This window comes from Balaenoptera physalus (assembly GCF_965194825.1).
Source record: "Balaenoptera physalus genome assembly, chromosome: 2".
NCBI classification, from domain to species: Eukaryota; Metazoa; Chordata; class Mammalia; order Artiodactyla; family Balaenopteridae; genus Balaenoptera; species Balaenoptera physalus.
In genome coordinates, this window is record NC_138883.1 from 122,788,700 (window position 1) to 122,811,815 (window position 23,116).

A 23,116-nucleotide genomic window follows, 5' to 3' on the forward strand; every position below is an offset into this window, starting at 1 on the left:
TATAAATACATATTCTTATTTCTTCTGTTTTGACTGATGTAAAGACAAGGGGATTAAGGCAATAAGAAACAAAACCATTTTTAATGACCTTTTCCAGAAAAATCTGAATTAAGAGCATATGCTGATTATTCACCTTTCAGTGCAAGAGCATGTTAAAGCCAATGGTGCAAAGCAAATATGAAACTTGTATTTCTCTTTCACTTTATATAACACACCGCGTTTTTTTTTCTTTCCATGTGTATATGAAACATAAACAGCCTCTGAGGGGCTTTCATTGTGTTCTGTTACCATGAAGAAGACACTGCCGGTGTGGTGGCATTATGTAACATTCACACAGCCAGAAACAAAACCATAACCTAACAGCAGAGGTCACAAGCACAGTCTGAGAAGTGCCAAGAGGATAATCTCATCTTCTGAGATGCTTTAGCCTTGAAAGCTAATGATTTAGGCCATGAAATTCAAAATAGATTTAGCTTGAGCTATGCCCCAGGGGATGTGCAGACCCCCACTTGGCAGGCAAAGCCCTGGATCTGAGGCTCAGCCCTCCCTTCCAGGCTGCCTCTGGGTTTGGGCACACTCACTGCCCCATGTGCTCCCTTGAGCTCTGGCCCCAACTTTCTGGTGCCTTCAGAGTGGGGGTTTGGCTAAAGTCACAGGGGGCTTGCAGAGAACCTAGCAGACCCTTTTATAGATGAGGCTGTGGAAGTCTGAACACATTAGGTGACTCAAACTCACTGTATGACCTTGATCCAATTTATTTGCCTCTTTGAGCCTCGGATTCTTTTTTAAAAATGTATTTTATTCAAGTATAGTTGATTTACAATGTTGTGTTAGTTTCTGGTGTACAGCAAAGTGATTCAGTTATACATATACATATATATTCTTTTTCAGATTCTTTTCCATTATGGTTTATTACAGGATATTCAATACAGTTCCCTGTGCTATACAGTAGGACCTTGTTGTTTAACCATTCTATATATAATGGTTTGCATCTGCTCACCCCAAACTCCCAATCCATCCCTCCCCCACTGCCTCCCCCTGAGCCTCAGCTTCTTTATCTGTAAAATGGGGGAATTATACTCATTTCACTGAACCCTGAGATGCCCAGGTGAGATGGCTTGTCTTGAGCCTCATGTGGAGTGTCCACGTGGGGCTGTGTGTTTCTGCTCCTTACTGATCCTGGAAAACAGAGTCTGTAGGCTGGCTCTTCCAGGCTCTGGAGGTATGTCCATAGGGTGTGGGCAGCATAAAAAGTGCCGCCTGTGATGGACAGAGGGTGATCTTTACAGCTGCAGCAAAACTGCTCTTACGCCTTCTTGTTCTTTTCATTGCTGTCTCCAGACCAGATAACTGCAGTTATCTTTGATAAGTGTCATAAAAATGGTTACCAAAAAAAGGGTGGCAGACAGGAATTTCACAACTTGCTGCCTGCACTTACAGATGGGAAACATACCTGCTACACTGCTGATGGAATTTGCCTGAAATCATAAACCAAAATTCAAATCAGTATCTGGATCATTTCAGGGAAAGGGCTCACTTTTCTTGCACTTGTCTAAATAGGCTTGCAAGAATTTTTTAAAAGCTGGATTGAGGTTGCACAAGGCTCCCTTCTTTCTATTAGAAGGGAGAAACAAATCTCTCCATCATCGTCTAAGCATGCAGGCAATGTATGTTTATAAAACACTTTAGGCCAGAGGTCGGCAAACTATGGCCCTGGTGGCCAAATCCAACCTGCCAACTGCTTTTGCAAATAAAATTTTATTAGAAAAAAAAGCCTGTTTGCTCTTTTGCATGTATGGCTGATTTTGCACTATATCAGCAAAGCTAAAATATTTACTGTCTGTCCCTTTGAAGAAAGTCTGCCAACCCCAGCTTCAGACTTTTCACAGCATTTTGTCTCATATCATCTCCTTCAGTCTTCACTGCAGCCTAATGAGTTAGGTTAGAGGTTCCTAAACTCCCATGGTTCACAGCACCTTTCATGTCTCAGGGTTTTGTTGTTTTTTTTTTTTTTTTTGACAGAGCACCTAGGACAAGAGGAATACCTAACGGTTCTGTTATTTAAACAGGTCAAAACAACTTACTAAGTACTTATACCCCAACAGCTTAGCACCTATTGGCACAGCAAACTTCTCTCATCTTGGGAGCATGCTACCCTCCTTGTCTGTTCCACGATGACTTTCTTGGCACTTGCCTTTTATCAGGACAAGTTCCAAAATCTACTTTGCACAGATAGGACATCATGCAAGGAATGCAGTGATCTAATGTGACAGTCTGAACTGCTTCAGGCTAGGGGTGCACACAGTGTCTGACACATGTCACAGGGTTGCCCTTGAAACTTTAACATCTCCAGGGGTGCCCTTGTGAGTTTGTCACCTCACACTGGCGTACCTCACAGGGAGTTAGAGTTGGTGGTCCCTAGTTCCAGATGAGGAAGGACCAGAGAGGGTGACTTGCTCTGTTCCCCAGCTCAGGGCTCTCTTTAGAAGACAGCCCTCTCCTCCCACACAGGCTGTCCTCCTTGAGGTGGCAGTGTGCGCATAGTTCCTTCCCAGGGTGATTTTCTGTATTGCTTTGTCATTGCCTCACATTCGATTCAACCATTGTACCGCGTTGGCACTGCTTGCCTGTGTAAACTCGCCTGGGAAGGCCTGGGGACCTGTCACCCCTAGGGTCCACCTCCACGAAGTCTAGCTGGTATCACAGCATCCCCTTGGACGGATCAGCCGTGCGCCCTTCCTGGCCACCCTAACGGTGTGCTGTCTCTGCAGACGAGAGTCATCCTCCTGAACTGGTGTGCCTGGTTCCTGCGCATGAAGAGACCGGGGGAGGACAAGGTGCGGCCGGCCTGCCAGCACAAGCAGCGCCGCTGCAGCCTGGCCAGCGTGGAGATGAGCGCCGTGGCGGGGCCGCCGGCTACCAACGGCAACCTGCTGTACATCGGCTTCCGTGGCCTGGACAGCGTGCACTGCGCGCCCACTCCCGACTCGGGGGTCGTGTGTGGCCGCCTGGCCTGCTCGCCCACGCACGACGAGCACCTGCTGCACGGCGGCCAGCCCTCGGAGGGGGACCCGGACCTGGCCAAGATTCTGGAGGAGGTACGCTACATCGCCCACCGCTTCCGCTGCCAGGACGAGAGCGAGGCCGTGTGCAGCGAGTGGAAGTTCGCGGCCTGTGTGGTGGACCGCCTGTGCCTCATGGCCTTCTCGGTCTTCACCATCCTCTGCACCATCGGCATCCTGATGTCGGCGCCCAACTTCGTCGAGGCTGTGTCCAAAGACTTCGCTTGACTCAGTCCTGGCTCCCAGCATGTAGGAAACGCAGAGATGGGCGATGACGTTGGCTTAGGGAGAACTTGGGGGCGCTGATTCCACAGCACCGTTAAACCCGAGGACGCAGATGTACCCTATCGCTGTCATGTCGGTTTCAGTTTACTTGTTACTTTCAGTAATAGGATCTCAGCACGTTTCTGTTTAACCCTCTTTGATGGGCCACTCGATATCCTCTGAGCATCCTTATGGTCAGCAGGACCCTGGAGAGGTCATTTTGCCCATTCTCCACTGCCTGGTGTGCCCTTCAAAGAGGTTCGGGTAGCTCAGGACTGACTGCCAGGTGAGACCTGGGTAGCTGGTCTGCATGCCTGCATGTCACTTGCTGTGAGGGCTTACATGAAAATTCATATCTGCTTTGCCTGTGTACAAATCTAGATTGAAGCTAATCATCATAATAAACCACACTCAGTAAATCCATCAGATAATTGACTGATGAAACAAAACTAAACTAAAACTTAAAACCCAACTGCTGGTTTTTCTTCAATTCAGACTTTAATTTTCTCTACCAAAGACAGTTGGTAGAGAGAAACAGTTTTATGCTGTGTCTACATTTAAAAAAAGAGACAGTAATAGTTCGTCTTGTAAAGTATGCTTTTGCCAGCCTGATTTTTGCCAACCTACCCTGTGAGGGGAACCAGGAGGGACACAGGTGTGTGTTGATTCTGAACCAGGAGCAGACCCAGTCAAGTTAAGGGGATTTCTGTGGATCCCAGGCACTCCCAAGCTTTCTGTGCTGCCCCCAGACACTGGCAGGTTGAGTCGGTCTGTTCTATTCGACAAAGCCCAAAGGACAAGTAGAATTCTATAAGAATTACCACCCAATGTAATAATAGCTGAAGTTAATTTAAACCATCTATGTGTTTGGGTTTTTTTTATTGTAAGTAATAGCTGAAGCTAAATTAAACCATATATGTTTTTGTTTTGTTTTTTAAATAATGCATTAGACACTTCACATGTATTGGAGTTGATTAGCCTTACAAATTTGTGGATCCATACAAATGCACAACATGAAGTCACCAAAGTATTCTATGCTTTTTCTCCATGTGTCAGGGCCAAGGGGCAGGGGTTTGGGCCTCTTCTGGCTCCCTGTGTGGCAGGAACAAGGGAGGGGGTGGCATGGCTGATGGCTTTCCTTGAATGGCAGGCCAGTGGTGGTTAGCAGGAGGGGCTTACAGACTAACAGTAGCTGCACACCCAGTAATTCCGGTTTCTGGTTTGGGGGGATCTGCTTTCCCACAGCTCACACACACAGCTTCAGCCCAGAGAGCTGGCTGAATGGGTGGATTCACTGGAGGTGTGTGCTTTGAAAGCTAGGGAAATTTTTATTTTAAATCCAGGTGGTGATGCAGTTCTCCACTTAGATTGTCTAGCTGACAATCATCCCTTTGCTTCTCCCATCCTTACTGTTTAATGTGATCAGAGGAAGACACAAGACAATCTCTCCTGTTCTGTTGTTTCATCTAGTAACTCTCAGAGCTCAAAACTGCAGAAGGTGTCTGAGCTCCTGGGGATCTTTAATTTGCTTCTAACGCCTGAAATGGATACATCATGAGGGAAGATTTGATTTTCAGAGCAAAAGAAATTGCATGCCCTTCTTCAGCCATTTATTTCGCTCATTTCTGGGTGGATCTGTGTGCACTAAAGAAGATGGAGGCTTGTGTATGGTGTGTGTGTATGTGTGCGAGAACACGTGTGTGTGAGCACCTTCAGAAAAGGCCCCTGGTTTACAACAAGAAGGCTGATAAATAAGGACATTCCAGCAACATACCATTTGGAGCAGGGTCGTCCTCAGAGTACACTCATTCTATGTGGAGTGGACGAAAAATGCACAATCATGGTTTTTTTTTTTCCTATTAAAGTGTCTTTAGAAATAACTAGAAGTGTTTTGGTATATAAAGAGAGTGCTTCATTTCTTATTGCTATTCGAAGTTGATCCCTACTACATTTTCCTTTAATAAAAAACCTTTTTGGTTTTGTATTTTACACAGAAAAATGTAAAAGGGCACACAAAAGGGGTTTGTATTTTGACCACCCAAATAACTACTCTGCGATTTAAAAAGTAGTAATAAGGAAAAGATGCACACATAGGAAGACAAGTGTGAAGGGCTGAAAATAAGCCCCCACCCACCCCAGCCCCTGCCTTCTCTCCTCACAGGGGACCATCAGTGAGCTTCTGGGGAGGGATGGGCATTTCCAGAAAAAAAGGAAGGGAGAGAGGCTGAGCAGGGAGGAAGAGGACGTGGAGAGAGACCTTCCTTTTCTGTATGTTTCTAGCACCCATGCTGTGCTCGGCGCCCTGCACTTTGCTTTTTTCACTTGGTGTTAAGAGATCTTTCCATAACAACATATAAATATCTACCTCATTCTTAATAGCTGCTTAGCGTTCCATTGTCCCCGTGCACTATAATTTCTTTGATTAGTCTTTTATTAGTGAACCTAGAGAGTATTTCCTGCCTTTATTTTTATACACAGATCTAAAATTAGCATCCTTGTACTTATATCACGGCATACTTGTGTGACTGTATCTTGATATCAATTCCAACTTGAAAATGGAGTTGCTGGATTTAAGGTTATGTGCATTTAACACTTTTGTCAATATTGCCAGATTATTCTTCAAAAATTGACCCGTGGCCACACTTAAGAGTATAATGAAAAGGTCGATTTCTCATTTTTCACAAACAACCTTTTTTTTTCCAGTCTGGTGAAAAATGATATTACAGTATCATTCTGATTTAGTTCACTTTATTAGGAGTGAAGTTGAACATCTTTTCAAATGTTTCCTGGTAATTTTTTGGTAAATTGATGTCCTTTACACAATTTTGGCTTTTTCTTAATTAATTTGGCTGTGTATTTTGAAACCTTTCTGTCTTAGGTCTTGAAATATTTTTGTCTTTTGACATTCTCTATTGATTTGCTTATTAATGGTCATATATATGTATATATATATATATGTATGTTATATATATATATATATATATATATATATATGTATATATATAAAGTTTAAAGTTTTATGTTGTCAACTTACCCATATTTTCCTTGTTAGATGCCAGAATTTGTTTCCAGTTCTAAAAGACCTTTCTCATTCTGAGATTATAAATAAATTTACTCATATTTTCTTCTAAATCCTTATGGTTTCATCTGTTTATCTTTACATCTTCTAACTCCCAGGAATTCATTTATTGCAGGAAATGGAGGTAAAGATGTGTTTTTTTCCCTCCAAATGGTTGGTCAGTTGTGCCAGCAAAATACATGACAGTGCATTCTGGTATATAATTGTAGTCTTTTCCCCATTTGTTCAAAATGACACCTTATTTGTAAACTAAATTCCTCCAAGTGTTTGGGTCTACTTCTGTTTTATTGATTTGTCTCCCTATGAATTCCTTTAATTTCTGAGGCTTCATTCCAATTAATATAAAATATTCATATTAATATAAACATTTTCAATCAAGGCTCTTCTCTACGCTCTCTCCCTCTCTTCCTCTCTCTCTTTTTTTCTGTAACTCTTTCTTTCTCATATACACACACACAACTTTCTAAAAAATTGGGATCACAATGAATTTCTAGATTGTCTTCCTAGACAATACTGCAACCCAGGCTTGTATTCAAATCTAATTTTATATCACTCGTTGAGTTTTATGGTTTCAGATAGGTCCTATGAATTTGTTATTGTCTATTTCTAGATATCATTTGGCTACCATTTTTAATGGAATGATTTTTTACATTTTGTATTCTCACTGGATATATAGGAAAGTAGTCGATTTTGCATATCAGTGTTGTAATCAAACACCCTAACTATGATTTCTTACTGTTTCTAAGATTTTCTTTTGCCTCCCCCTTTCCACTAATTTCTCTTATTTCTTTCTCTTAGCCAACTGCATTTGAGAACAATGTTAAATAATAGTGACTCAGGTGGCATACCTGTCTTGTTCCTGACATCAATGGGATGGTTTAATGTCTCACCGTTTAACTTGTATGAAGACATGTATTTTCCTTGTCATAATAAAAAGTATCTGTGTATTCTCAAACTATTAAGGCTTTCTGGGGGAAATGTAGATGTTAGGTTTTTGTCACAGCCTTCTCAGTAGCCATGGAGATGATCAGAAGAGTTTCCCCTTTGCTCTAGTAGTATGTTGTATATTAATAGATTGCTTCAGACCAAACTACTATTATGTTCCTGAGAAGATCTCTACTTACGATTTTTGCTATCAATTTCACATATGAGATGAATCATTCTGCAGCTTGCTTTGTGTGCAAAACCAAAAGAAACCAAAGAATGCTCTATATTCTGCAACCATTTACTTGGTTTTAGAATCATCTACTTAAGTGTCAAATGTCTCACCAGGGCTGGGGGCTGTCTGGGAATACACTGGGGTGCTTCTGAATTTCTCCCACTGGCACGTTAGGTCCTAGGGCACTTCTGGAGTCAATTTTAGTTACATATTTTTAAAGAAAATTAATTTTAATCCATTTTTCAGTATATTTACGTAGTTCTGCAATATGGGAACTTAGGATTTTAAAATTTCCTCTATATTCATAATTATTTCTCCATTTTTCATTTCTAATTGTGTGCATTTCTCCTTTTGTCTTTATTGATTTGTCTCGCCAAGGATTTTATTTTTCTGTATTTTCAGACACTGAAACCTTAGACTTATTCATCAGTTCGGGGACCTGGCTGCAACCCCTGTTGCCCCTGGGCTGATGCAACCCTTCCTGGGACAGCAGGCAAGCAGTACAGGGGGAGCCACAGCAGGGCTCCAGCACCAGGACTGGAGCTTCACTTGGCAGTGAGAGCTAGAGGGTCAGCCAGGCCAGGCAGTGGGGATGTGTCCAACAAGGCTGGTCATGTCACCCCTGTGACCACAGTTAGTTGGAGAACAGACCCACCGAAGCTTTAACCAGAAGCTGTCTTGAGGCTCTGGACTCCCGGAAGCAATCCTTTCTCACATAATAATTTCTGTTCCCTGGTTACTTCTTTCTTTCTGGCCCAAACCTTCCTTTCCGGCCCAATCCTTCTTAGACCTGACCTTACTGCTCCTGGCTCTTTTTCAAATTATCACTTACTTCATTTGAATGTGGGTTTGTCTTTTTAATATCAGAGCTTATCATGTGATGGAGACTGTCTGCAGTTTCAGGCTTTCTGAACTCTTGTGGTCAAATCTTGCTGTGTCCGCAGTACACCCCACTTGGGGAATCACAGGAATGCAAAACATTCTAGCATTCTGCCCTGTTCTTTGCCCTTTCTAGTCTCTCTCTCCAATGTCTTATTTAAAAATTTACATTCTTTCCTAATTTTTTTCTTGCTAGAGCCTTATTGCCAATCTCTCCTCTTCTGTGTTAGACTTCTGTAATTCTACCATCTGACAAATACTGCACATCAACAAATTCTGCTGTTGTATTTTGTAATTCTTAAATTTCTGCCTTGATTTTTAATATTTCAGTCCTCCTCTACTCTTATTTTTGTATTTTTTTATTTTTCAGGCTTTATTTTTTAGAGCAGTTGTAGATCCACAGCAAAATTGAGGAATTTATGGAGATTTCCCAGGTACTCCCTGCCCCCGCATGCCTAACCTCCCTCATGATGGACATTTGTTACAAGTGGTGAACCTACACATAGTTATCAACCAAAGTCCAAAGTTTACACAAGGGTTCACTCTTGATGTTGTGCATTCCGTGAGTTTGGACAAATGTATAAAGATGTGTACCCAGCGTTATAGTATCATACAGAGTAATTTCACTGCCCTAAAAATCATCTGTGCCCCCATCTATTCATTCCCCACTCCAACTCCTGGCAATGATTGATCTTGTCACTGTCTCCATAGTTTTGCCTTTTCTAGAAAGTCATATAGTTGGAATCACACAGTATATGGCCTTTTCAGATTGACTTCTTTCACTTAGTAATATGCATTTAAGGTCCCCCAGTGTCTTTTCATGGCTTGATAGCTCTTTTTTTTTTTTTTTTAGCACTGAGTAACAGTTCATTGTATCATTTACTTCATGATACGGATCCTTGCTCCTTTTCTAATTATCATTTACTATATTTACATGTGGGTTTGACTTTTTAATATCAGAGCTTATCATACCATAGTTTATCCATTCACCTACTGAAGGAGTTGGCTGCTTCCAAGTTTTGGCAGTCATTAATAAAGATGCTATAAACATCTGCATGCAGATTTTTGCCTGGATATAAGCTTTCAACTCCTTTTAGTAAATACCAAGGGGTGTGATTACTAGATTGTATGGTAAAACTATGTTTAGTTTTGAAAGTAACTTGTCTTCCAAAGTGGCTGTACCATTTTTCATTCCCACTGGTAATGAAAGACAGTTCCTGTTTCTTCCCTTCCTTGCCAGTATTTGGTGTTGTCCATCTTCCAGATTTTGGCCATCTAATAGGTATGTACTAGTATCTCGTTTTAATTTTAATTTCCCTGATGGCATATGATGTAGAGCATCTTTTCATATGCTTATTTGCCATCTATATATCTTCTTTGACAGGGTGTTTGTTAAGGTCTTTGGCCCATTTTTTAAATCAGGTTGTTTGTTTTCTTATTGTTGGGTTTTAAGAGTTCTTTGTATATGTTGGATAACAATCCTTTATCAGATGTGTCTTTTTCAAATATTTTCTCCTAATCTGTGACTTGTCTTTTCATTTTCTTGGTATTGTCTTTCAAAGGGCAGAAGTTTTGCATTTAAATGAAGTCTAGTCTATTATTTATTTCTTTCATGGACATGCCTTTGCTGTTGTATCTAAAAAGTAATCTCCATACCCAAGGTCATCTAGACTTTCTCTTGTTATCGCCCAGGAGTTACATAATTCCGTGTTTTAAAGTTAGGTCTGTGATCACTTTGAGTTAATTTTTTGGACAGTATATACTCTGCGTCTAGATTTGTTTATTTATTTTTGCATGTGGATGTTTAGTTGCTCCAGCATTATTTGTTGAATAAATTATCCTTTCTCCATTGAATTGACTTTGCTTCTTTGTCAAGGATCAGTTGACTATATTTATGTGAGTCTATTTCTGGGCTCTTTATTGTCTCCCATTGGGTACCATCTGGGTTCTCTATTCTGCTCTATTTGTCTATTCTTTCATTAATACTATATTGTAATGATTACTGTAGATCTATAGTAAGTCTTGAAGTCAAACCCCTATTTAAAAAAATGTTATGTATACTTTTGAATTGTGGTAAATATACAGAACATAAAATTTACCATCTTTAGGTGTACAGTTTGGTGGCATTAATTGCATTCACATTTTTGTACAACCATCACCACCATCCATCACCAGAACTCTTTTTCATCTTGCAAAATTGAACTCTGTATGCATTAAACACTAATTCCCCATTTCCCATCCCCCAGACCCTGGCAACCACAATTCTACTCTGTCTCTATGAATTTGATTATTCTAGGTACCTCACATCAGTGGAATCATGCAGGATTTGTCATTCTGTGATTGGCTTATTTCACTTTGCATAAGGCCCTCAAGCTTCATCCAAGTTGGTGCTCCTCTTCTGCTTTTACTGTTTACTTTATTGTTGTTGTAGTTCTAACTTATGCAGTTGATACCTAGTTCATTTATCTCCATTTATTCTGATTTAATCATATAAGTACTTTTGGCTCTGAATTTTCTTCTCATTAGAGCTTTAACAGCAACCTATATGTTTTGATATGTAGCATTTTTATCTTCACTTTCTAAATATTCTATAAATTCAGTTTTGAAATATTCTTTGAACTGATATTTTTTGAATATTTTTAAATTTCCAAAATTTTTAAAAGTTAAAAATTAATTTCCTATTGTATTATATTGTGCTTTGAGCACCATGTATTGTGTACTACTTCTAATATTTATAATTGATGTATATTTTGAATTTTTTAATATAATCATTTTGTGCAAATGAGCACTTTCCAGAGTATGGCCTTGGAGTTCTGGCCTTTGAGACTGACCAGTGGGAGCCAGGCAGGAGGGGCTACACTCCTTACTAGCAGTATTTCTCCTCTAGTTTTCCTTCCTTTTACTATATGACATTTAACAATTGATATCATTTATTGATTCTATATTTTCCTTGAATTCGCACTTTAAAATCAGGGCCCCAGATTTTTTTTCTGAGCTTATGCCTAGTATATCCTTAACCGTAATTTTATTTTTAACCTTCTTTGAGTCACTTTGTTATAGGTTTGTCTTGAATATGCATTTACATTTTAATATAACTGCTATGTTTGGTTCTAATATCATTTTTCCTTAAATAATTTCTGTATATGAAGTTCATATTTCTTTTGCATCTTATGTTTTCGGTTTTCTTTCTTTTTCCTCCTTTGGTGTATATGTATTCCTTTTGTTAAAATGGAAGACATTATAGGTATGTGTTTCAAGTGGTCACCTATATACTTTTACGTAATATAATCAAACCTTTATTTCATGATTAATCAACCTGAACCTGTTCTCAGTGTTTCCACATGTTCTGAAATGGTGAGCTTTTGGTCCACTGTTTGTTTCCAAAGTTCTGCAACTTACCACTTATTTTATTTGTCCATCCTGTCTTTTAGCACTTATTTTATATAAATCCAGTTCTCATTCTCATACAACATTTTGGAGAATTTTCTTCTGTTTGTTTGGTTCTTCCTTTACAGAAAGGGAACTTCCCATCTCTGCCCCATGCCAGGGTCCACACTTTCTCTTCTGTTCTCCCATGGTGTGTTTGAGCGAATGCCTTCCCATTTATGTTCATCTTGCTTCTGCTTATTGGGCAGCTCTGTGTGGACCTTCTTTTTCCTCTAAAAGAGAAGGTCTCTGAACCTCTTCCCAAATTCTCTATCCTCCCATTCAAGCTGGAGATGAAGGCTCAGACCTCCCTCTTCTTTCTGTTCTTTTGCCCTGAGGTTCTGGAAGGAAGGTTGGAGGATTTGGGTTTGTATGTTTTTACTCTTTTGCTGCAGTTGTTGGTCTGTTAAGTGCCCCTCACCCTCAGGTAGAGGAGACCTGCATTGGCATTTACTTCTCTAATTTAGCATGAAACCCTGGGGCCTCCCATCAGCTGGTTATTTTAGCTTCATCTCCCCAGCAGCATTGCCAACCCCTATCCTTAACCCACCTCCAGTCAGGACAGAAAGAAGATAACCATGGATTGGGTGCTGTGCTGGCAGCTCGTAGGATGGGGGAGCATTATCTTTTGCTCTGATTGTGCCTTGGAAGTGGTTACAGTCACATCCCCGTTTCTTTCTGCCCATCTGGAAAAGAAAACACGAAGACCTTGGGTGGGTGTCCTGCTTCTATGGAGACCCTCCAGGGCTCCGTAGGGGATTCTGCACTTGTGAGATTTTTATAAACTTTCCCCTCCACATTACAGCTTCCCTTCCCAGTCACCTCACTCCACGTTGGTGTGGATGGGGTGGGGACAACGGAATCAGGTCCTTCAGTAGGATGTGTATGTAGGGGTGTCTCCCTGAGGCAGGGTTTTCCCCACCACGATTGACTCTCTTTTCTTGGCTGCAGCATTTTGAAGAGTGTGGCATGTGACTTCGTCAAGTCACTTATTTCGCTGCTGCTGGTTAGTAGTTTTGTTGTTTGGGGCTGGAGCATCTCTGGCCCTGATTTCCTCCACCCATGATTTTTAAGGCCCTTGACCTATGTTAAAAAAGATGAGTATCAGTGGACAGTGATATACTCAAGCACCAAGGCTAGTGGTAAATTATATTATCAATAATTTGAGAGTATCATGGCAGATGTTTTCAACTTTATGTTGAAGCTGTTGATCTTTATGTTGAAGGAGCCTCTGTAGTTTTGGGCTTAGGATTTCTCCACCTATATTTGTCCATTTTTCTCTCTATGGTAGATGAAAGTAACCAAGCATCAGCCATTTCTCTGTAGTACATATTTTTATTAATACTATCTGCATAGCTGTTTTCTAAAGCATGTTGCTTTGAACTATCACTTAAAATAAGGATAGTCTGGCAGAAATAAATACTTTAGAGTTAAAATGAGTGTTATGTTTCTGCCTGTGCATTTTGGTAGTTACTATACATTAGGAACTGCTGTTACATTTTTCAAACATGATAAGGCTCAGAAAATCGCCACCCACTTGAAATGACAATCTGAGCTAGTCCCATCCATACTGCAGTGTGCTCCCTATACACTGTCATCCTCAGTCTCTGGCTCCTATGTGACAGTATTATACTCCCTTTAGCACCCTAATTTACAGAGCCCTGCATACTGAGACAGGCTGGGACTTGGGACCCTTTGCTGCAGTGCTTGCACCTGGACAAAGGTCTCCTCGAGCAACAGAATACAAAGAAACTATAATGGACTAAAAATTACTGCACACATGCGCAGTTGGGGAAAATTACGAACAAGGTACAAAAAGACCAAAAATCCAACTGTCACTTCTGAGGAGCCAGGAGCAAAAGCAGGGCATTATTGCACATGCCCTGCACACACAGCACCACCAAGGGGATGGGCAGACCACCTAAGCCACGCCTCCAGCCCGACCCCTGGACACACCCCTACCCATGGACACACCCCTACCCTTAGGCCATATAAGGAACCAGCTCACCCCTCCCCTCAGGGAGCAAACAAGGGAATCTTTTACTTGTTTTAGCTCCCCCCTGCTGCAGCAGGAGTCCCAATAAAGCCTTGCCTGAATTTCTTGTCTGGTCTCTTATCAATTTCTATTGATTAAGGAGGCCAAGGATCCTGGTGGGTAACAATACTGTTTAAAGAGGGAGGCCTGGTGACTCATTTGAGGAGGCAGTGCCTCAAATCCTTCATGGATAGGGGCAAGTTCACTATATTCAATTAGATTCATAATTTCCAAAATAGACAAAAGCTTAGAGCTCATCTCTGCCATCCATTTCCAAACTTAAAAAAAAGAAGAGGGAAAGGACTACTTCTTCAAACTGAAGAGAACAGACTATCAGTTCCAGAGTGGGAGTCTGGGGGGCCTGATTTGCCCCTAAAGAGAAGCTGTGAAGGAAACATTTTGAAAAGGGTCTTAGTAAACATTGGGGCATCAGCCAAAGCAATGTGGGCTCAGGAGGCGGTGGACCAATGAGGGGTCACGGGGTCACTTCCCACTGCGTTTGTGTTTGGGGGAGGTGGGAACCCCACTCTCAGGATGGAGCAGTGGTGGTAGCCAACATTTGGTGCTTTCCTTCAAGGGGGCTTTCTGAACTCTCCTGAGAGTCCTCCAGACTCCTAGAAATAAATGGGCAGAGGAGAGCAAAAGCCACTGGCTGAGACTAACCTACCACTTAAATTCAGATTTCGTGACCCCATGGGAACCATAGTCTGAGATTTAATACATTCACTTAAAGTATGTTGGGCCGTGTTACAGGCTGAATTGTGTCCCTCCACCCCACCAAATCCATATGTCGACATCCTAACCACCCCAGTACCTCAGAATGTGACTGTATTTAAAGATGAGGGCTTTAAAGAAGTGATTAAGTTAAATGAGGTCGTATGGGTGGGGCCTAATCCAATATGACTAGTGTCCTTACAAGAAGAGATTAGGACACAGATGTGCACAGAAGGAAGACCCTGTGAAGACACAGGGAGAAGATGGCTATTTGCAAACCAAGGAAAGTGACCCCAGTAAAAAACTAACCCTGCTGACATCTTGATCTCAGATTTCCAGCCTCCAGAACTGTGAGCAAATAAACGTGTGTTTTTTAAATCACGCAGCCTGTGGGACTTTATTGACTGCCCTCTCAGACTAATGCACCGCCTACAACAGGGCATCTCCTCTGCCAGGCACTGGGTGGGTGCAGATACAGTCCTGTGAAAGAATGACACCTCAGCTGCAATGAGCTCTTTCTCAGTAAGGGGCTTAGATATGTAAACAGACAAGGGCCACCCAGTGAGGAATCCCAACCTTGAGAAATCCTGGCCAGCCTCCCAGAGATGGTGGTGCTTCAGCTAGAACCAGACAGCAGGATTGAGGCCCACACCAGCAGCTTGCTCCCTCTCTCACAAATGGCTGTTTTTGAAAAAGAATGAGAAAATGTCCCGACAGCGCTCTCATTTACTTCCAACATCTCTGCCCTCCCACCCCCTGTGGCAGTGGCAGGGAACGGTGCGTGGAATCCTGAAATGATCTGGAATGAAAGGGAAACTGGAGAGGCTGCCTTGTTCACCCCAGCTTTGCTTTCATGCAAGTATTGTTTTTGTCACTGGTATGTGCTGTCTTCATTAGCTGTGAATGAAATTTTTGGCCAAAACAATTTTTCTTTGAAAGTTAATACTTCAATACCATGATGGTGGAAGACGCTCATGGTCCCTAAAACTGCCTTTAGCTGGGGCCTGGGCAGTGGCGGGGCAGGTGAGAATGAATGTCCTGAGGACCAGGCAGTGAGAACTTCCTGAGTGCTTCAGGGCCCTGTGAACACATCACAAAGGAATAAGCTTGGAAAGGATGTATATATATGTATAACTGAATCACTTTGCTGTACAGCAGAAATTAACACAACATTATAAATCAACGACACTTCAATAAAATAAATTAAAAAAGAAAAAAATAAGCTTGGGTGGGCAGTGATTAAGAAAACCTCTCCAAGATTTTCTTTAAGGTTGGCAAGTCTGTTCCCTCCACACGCCTTCCCTCCTTTCTCTAGTGCAGAGATGAAAAGTGGCCACCCCAGGTTGGCTGCCACACCTGCAAACCCATTTCTGCCCCTACTGACCTCCAGCATGCTCCTCACCTTATCCAAACCTCAGTTTCCCCATCTTTTAAGAGCAAACAACTAATACTAGTACCCACTGAGGCAGGAGCCTGGATACAGCCCGGAACATGGGAAACACTCAGAAAATGTCAGTTAAGTTAATTTCCATCAGGATCAAACCTCAGCCTTCCCACACAGGGAACACACTATTCTTGTCTTAAAAGGCTTTACGACAAACAAACAGGCTGCCTGGTCCTGTCACAAGTGTCCCTTTCAAGTTTAGCAAACTCTTCCCACCACTGTTGGCAATGACATCAAGCAGCAAGTTCTCTGGTGAGAATAAGGAAAGCTTAGAGAGACACTGTCAACTGTCTCTTTCTAGGGATATTTTCTGGGACCCCAAACTGAAAAGCACAAGTCAAAAATGAAGAAAGGGACTTTGGCAGTGAGTCCTGGGAGAATCTGGGGGGTCCTTAGGGAGGGGCCATTACACTTGGAAACCAGCAGAGACCCTTCACAGAATGGCTGTCTGTTGAATGCCTTCTACATGCCTGGCATGTTCCCAAGATAAATGGGGAGAGAGGCTTATCCACATGGAGCTGGAGTCTGGTAGAGAGGGTGGTAAATTAATAAACAGACATGGACATGAATGTGACAGAGTGAGTGATGGGGTGAAGGCCTGGGAGCAGGGGAATGGGTTCAGGCCAGCTCCCCCTGCAGGCAATGTGTGCAGCAGACAGTGAGAGCTGATTAGAAGTTACCCAGCGGGAAGATTAGGAAGGACAAGGGCAGCAGCCAGTTTCCCTGACACTGTTCCTTCCTCCCTAGGGTCTCAAGCCAGCCCTCTGTCCTCCAACCAGCTTTCAGAGTCCTCTGATTGCTGCTGGTGTTATTTGAGGTGTCCAGCTGTGCTTAGAGCAGCAGGCAGGGGTTCCCCTACCTTGCTGGGATGGACCAGTGGTGAGATGGAGGCAGCTTTCATCTTTATCATAGACTGTCCTTGAGGTGGGAGGATGCACAGCCAGGGGCTGCTGAGAAACACTCCAGAGTAAAGGAGGGTTACGTGGTGGACAGATATGTGTGGGGCTGTGGACAGAGAGGCAGCAGAAGTGAGGGGGCTGCCTGCTGTGAGGAAAATGAAGGGGGTGCCTGGCCTGATGAGGACAGACTCGGCCTCCATTGTCTCCTGGGGTTTGGTTTAGTGGCTGCCACAAGACCGTTGCATCTTTGTATATTGCAAGATTAGGCTGTCTTTAGCCCAAGACCTTTCTGTTACTTTTCCTTTCTGCATCCCATGATTTAAAATAGCATATCTACCCCATTAATGACTCTATTCCAGTGTTTCTAAAGAAAGGAATATAATGAAGCATTATTCCATAATAACCCTGCAGTAAACAACGACAAAGCGAGTGCTAAACTTGGTCTTATTTTGCAGTTATTATTGTTTCATAATGAGAAAGAGGAGAGCTGTCCCGACCGACCGGCCGAGCTGGCCCGGCGCTCACAGCTTGGTGTCTCCTGATGAACCTGAACAACTTCACAGAACATCATCAGGCAAGGCCACCCAGTGAAGGTGACAGGTCAGGACGAGAGCAAGGTCACAATGTCATCACGTCTGAACACAGACGAAACAGGAAGCCACACAAAGGGCCAAACATCCACCTTGCTGCAGGTAAAGGGAGAGGGGCTGCTTCTATACAGTGAAGACTGCCGCCTCGCTTTCACCTGCACATCTTCTAGACATGATTTATTAAGATGTCCAAGCATAGGATTCCCCTCTTCCTGACAGCATCACAGTATCCAATCTAGAGCAAAGCCCAGCTTCCTGGACCCCTCTCCCCAAATCACCCAACACAAGCCTATAATGAGTCCCTTCTGGCTCCCTTTTACTGGGATGCCCCTGGCTCCCCCTCGGGTGACTTGTGTGTAATCTCTCTTCCTCTGGCAAATAATAAGCCAAACTCGCTCAACTGCAGGGCTGTTCCTAGGGGTCTTCAGTTGGAGGACATTTTCAGTTAAAATATATTCACATAGGATGGCATTCACAGGCTAATTTCCATGAGAGCTTTTGAAACACATAAAACAGCTTATATATTCCACCCACAACTGGCCACCAACTCCATGATAGTATAATTTTTACTAAACCCTAGGATTCTGGAACACAGGATATTATGTCTGAGCTGAGAACATCCTTGCATTTTTTGTGGTGTCTAAATGACACCAGGAGTAACTTCATGAAAGTGGAGATCATATTTTCTCCATTCATTCATCTAATGAGTCTACTAGTGACTAATGGGAACCACCCAGACCTTTAAACTCTTCTTCCCAGCTCTCCTGCTGTCTGTTCCTAAGACGCACACTCCATTCGTTTTCAATGACTGTGTATCTGCTTTCAAAGAACATCTTTCAGAAAACCAAAAGAGACGTTATAATGGATGTTCAGCACCAGTGTAGTTTACTGAATGGCATGAAAATTAACTTCTCACACAGTAACACAGAGACATAAAAAATAAATAAATACAATCTACTTAAAGTTTCTGGTTACAGACTTTTAGCAAAATGGCACTCAAAGCATATTCAAAGTCAGGGAGGCTTTGCGAGTAATATGGAGCCTTTGACCGTACATCTGAGCAGCCTACGCATCTCTTTGTCTGGAGTTGACAGTGGAGTTTGGGAAGCTTCAAGGAGACATCTTGCTGAGATCTGCACAGCAATTCTTTTCACCCCTTTCAGGAGTATGACATGGCAGAGACATATGATCTGAACCCATGCAGTTCACACCGTTGGATGACCCTGCCTTCATGGAATTCATGGTGTGGGCTGGCCCCCTAAATAGTTGCCACATTATTCTACTTCCCACATCAATTTCAACAAATGAAAATCTTTTAATCATGTTTTACTGATACTATACAATCGTGATAGGATTTTGGACAATAGCTCCTTGGGTTCTGGGGAAAGGGAGTGGGGGAAGGTAGGGCTAGTATATTTATCAAATAAAAATAGAGAATGAAATAAATATTACATGAGACCTACTTATACTCCCCAAAAGTAGTTTATTTGAAATTCAAATTTAACTGGGCATCCTGTGTTTTATCTCACCACCCCAGGGGGAAGGAGAGTGGGAAGGACATCACAAAAATTAATATTAAAGACGTGGTAGGTCGAAGCGGAGTTCTAAATTAAGAGAGGCTTGGTCTGTGATGGAATTCAAGGCATGCTCTGCCAATGACCTAGGGGCTTTGGGCATCTGTCTTAGGAACTGGGAACTTAGTGGATGGCCAAAAGAGGACTTGGGGACTGTGTGTGTAGCAGGGGATTGATGCTGATGGGTTGTGGAGAAGTGCTGACTACAGAAGGTCTAGTTACAGACCAGAGCCTAGACCAGCCCCAGGAGGCTGAGTTACATGCTGGTCTCAACTGAGTCAAGTTCCCTGCCTGGGAAATCAGCTGGCTCTGGTCCAGGTGATGTTCTAGGAGGAAAGGAATGAGGAAACCCATGTCTGTTTCTCTACCCCTCACTTCCCCAAGAGGGCTCTCTGCTCAGCCCTCAGGGCTTCTGGAGGGCTCTCCTGGAAACCCAAGACAGCCACAGGTTTGCATGCTCCATGTGAACAAGGGAAGATGCGGGCCTCTGACGGAGGGCCCACGTGCCCTTACTCTCCCTGCCCGACTGTGGTCCCACTCTGGGTGGCAGTGCCACTACCTGGTTGGAGCTTGCCTGTTCCAACAGATACCCAGTCTCAAGTCAGCAGTGCTGCTTTGAATGCAGGAGTGTCCTGCTGTGGATGATAAATTATATGATCATCCTATTCTTAGCCGAGGGTCCTCTGTGCATTGAACTGGCTGCATCTGCTTTGTTTTAACCACAGAACCCAGCTTTACAATTGGTTGGCAATAGGATTTTGGCAGACAGAGTGAGGATGAGGAAAAATGGAACAAAAAGGACACAGATTGAGACAGCTAGCAGAGAAAATGGTAGGGATGGGGAGGAAAAACCTCTACTCTTCCTGCTGGGCCTCCTGACCTGGGCAGACCCCCTAAGGAACAGGAATGGAGCCGAGAAAAGAATTACAGGAAGCTGTATCTGAAGACACTGCGACCCGCCTCTTGGGGAGACTGAGCCTGCCTGGCTCTATCCTAGATCTGCATTTGGCATTCTTCCCAGAGATGCTTCGGGGTCGGGGGGTGAAGGAAATGGGGACACATACGACCTTAGATTGTGTCAGACTGACATTGAGCTGCTCTGTGCCAGGCCCTTAATGTGTGCCCTGTCAGTGCTGGTGGAGTAATGGATACGAGTCCAAACCACCTTATTAGAATTTCAGATACTTCTCTATAAATTATTAAAGGATTTCCCTTACTTTCTTAGAAATATTTTTACTTTAAAACCCACCTGTATTAGTTTTCTATGGCTGATATAACAAAATACCATCAACGTGGGGACTTAAAACAATATGCATTATTCCCTTATAGTTCTAGTGGTCAGAAGTCTGCAATAAGTCTCATGGGGACAGCACCAAGGTGTAGGCAGAACCCCAATGTTCATAGCAGCACTATTCACAATAGCCAAGACATGGAAGCAACCTAAATGTCCATTGACAGGTGAATGGATAAAGAAGCTGTGGCATATATATACAACTGAATATTATTCAGCCATAAAAAGAATGATATAATGCCATTTGCAGAAACAAGGATGGACCTAGAGGTGATCATACTAAGTGAAGTAAGTCAGAAGAGAAAGACAAATGCCATATGATATCACTTATATGTGGAATCTAAAATATGACACAAATGAACTTATTTATGAAACAGAAATAGACTCACAGTCATAGAACACAAACTTATGGTTACCAAAGGGGAAAGGGGAGGGATGAATTAGGAGTTTGGGATTAGCAGATACAAACTACTATACATAAAATAGATAAACAACAATGTCCTACTGTATAGCACAGGGAGCTATACTCAATATTTTGTAATAATCTATAAAGGAAAAGAATCTGAAAAAGAAAAAAATATATATATATCACTTGGCCATACACCTAAAACTAACAAAACCTTGTAAATCAACTATACTTAAAAAAAAAAAAAGGTATAAGCAGGATTGGTTCCTTCTGGAGGCTCTAAGAGAGGAACTGTTTCCTTGCCTTTTCTAGCTTCTGGAAGTTGCCTACATTGTTTGGATCTGACCCCTTCCTTGCACACATGACTTTTTCATCCCCTACTTCCTTGTCATATTGCCTCTGTCCTTTCATAGTCAAATCTCCTTCTGCATCTCTCTTACAAGGACATTTATGATTACATTTAGGGCCCACCTGGATAATCCAAGATAACCTCCCCATCTTAAAGTTCTTAATCACATCTGCAAAGTCCCTTTTGCTGTGTAAGGTAACATACTTACAGGTTCCAGGGATTAGGACATGGACATCCTAGGGGCCCATTATTTGTCCAGTCACACAACTCTTCTCTCAGATTGAACTGGTGGCCTTGTCTGTTCCTCTTTCAAGGCAGGGAAAGGAATTCAGGGCCCCCGCTCTTCACAATGCTATCTGTAGAGAGTATCTTTAACGTGCATCTAACGTGATCTTCAAAACAACCCACAAGCCAGGGGGTGCTGTCATCATCACCTTGCAGGTAGGAAATTGGGAAGGGAACTAACATGTACTGAGTTAAATCCAATATCAATGGAGCATCACCGTATACAAGATCCTGTACTTTCATCACTTCATTTAATCTTCTTGCAATCTGGGAAGCAATTTTTTTTTCTGTGTTTACTCTCATTTTACAGGTAGAGAACTTGAAATTAGAGTGGTTAAGTGCTGGAACTAAGACTGCAAAATCAGAAATGGAGGCACTGAACTTGAACCCAGATCCGTGATTTCCAGCCCTCACGTCTTCCCCAGCCCTATTGCGCCCTGTGTGTTCTCCTGACCACAGTCCTGTGATGGTCTGAGGATGGGGTGGCTGATGGCTGCAGGGGACCCTGTGGGTGCTCTTTTGTGATATACACTGACATCTTTAGATGTTTCCAAAGCCACAGAACATTAGGGCAGAGATGAGTCTCAGTGCAAACCTATCCCAAATGATTCTCAAAGTATAATACAATGTGTACAGAACTATCTGGAATTTTATTAAAAAGTAAAATTTCCTGAGCCTCATTCTGGGAGATTTTAATTAGCAGGTCTAGGGTGAAGACCAGGAATCCAGTTTTTAATGTGCACGGAAGCTGATTCTGATGCAATTGGACAGAAAAGAAAGATACCTGGATGAGCGGGGTAATACATTTTCTCTGGATTGTAGGATTAGCCTTTCTTTCAGTGGGGAAGGGGGGTGGGGTAGGTTTGTGTGTTAGGAAGCCAATCACGGTGGCCACACCATTAGAAAATGCCAAAGGATTCTTAACAGATTTCTGGTTCTTTCAGTAGATTTGGTCAGGTGAAGAATTTTGGCTCAGTCTGGGCTCTGATTTGAGTGAGAGAAACAGTGAAAGGTGGATTCCGTGCTGTGGAATGTAACATTTGGAGATGCCTACAGTCTAAGCTTGTGCATTTGCCAGAAAGAAATCCAGAGTGGTCCCTGCATTGTCTGTGTTACAATCTGTCTAACTGGACTTTCCAGAATATGGGATCTACTAACTACTAAGAAATATTCCAAATCGGGAAGTAGATGGGCAGCATGCATTCACCAGAGACGTTAATGCAGACTTAACTGAGGTTTGTTATTGCTTAGAATATTGAGAAATGGAGCATCAGAACGTATTATCAGCTAGGGGAGAGCGTATTCAGACCAGGTGCCTGGACATCTGGTGGTCTCGGGCACATTCACCCCGTAGGCCCCTGCTTTCTTTGGATTTATAAACTTTGCAAGTTGCCTGTTACGCTGTGTTACATTTCCCAAGCCAAATTTCCAGGGACAGATGCATGGTGAATTTGCTTGTCTGGCATATTTGTCACATTACAAACAAGACGTTGCATGAGTGATGATTCACAGCTTATCACAGATAATATAACTGTTATCACACTGGGGTCTGGACTCTGCAGTTCACTTGGGCTTATTACCAGCTGATTTCCTGAAAGAGCTCAGGTTCCTGGCTCAGCATGCCTTTGCTAGAAGAGCGTGCTGAATGGAAGAGAAGCAA

The 23,116-nt window shown here is 42.6% G+C and overlaps 1 protein-coding gene across 1 annotated transcript in view; it reads left to right on the forward strand.

The window, feature by feature from the left end:
* CHRNA7 (cholinergic receptor nicotinic alpha 7 subunit) overlaps window positions 1-11,668 on the forward strand; it is a 134,898-nt gene extending 123,230 nt beyond the window's left edge. The window contains exon 10 of the mRNA XM_082450788.1: window positions 2,772-11,668. Coding sequence (XP_082306914.1) covers window positions 2,772-3,290 — 519 coding nt within the window. The 3' untranslated portion in view covers window positions 3,291-11,668. The remainder of the gene's footprint in view (window positions 1-2,771) is intronic.
* Window positions 11,669-23,116: the final 11,448 nt, after the last annotated feature.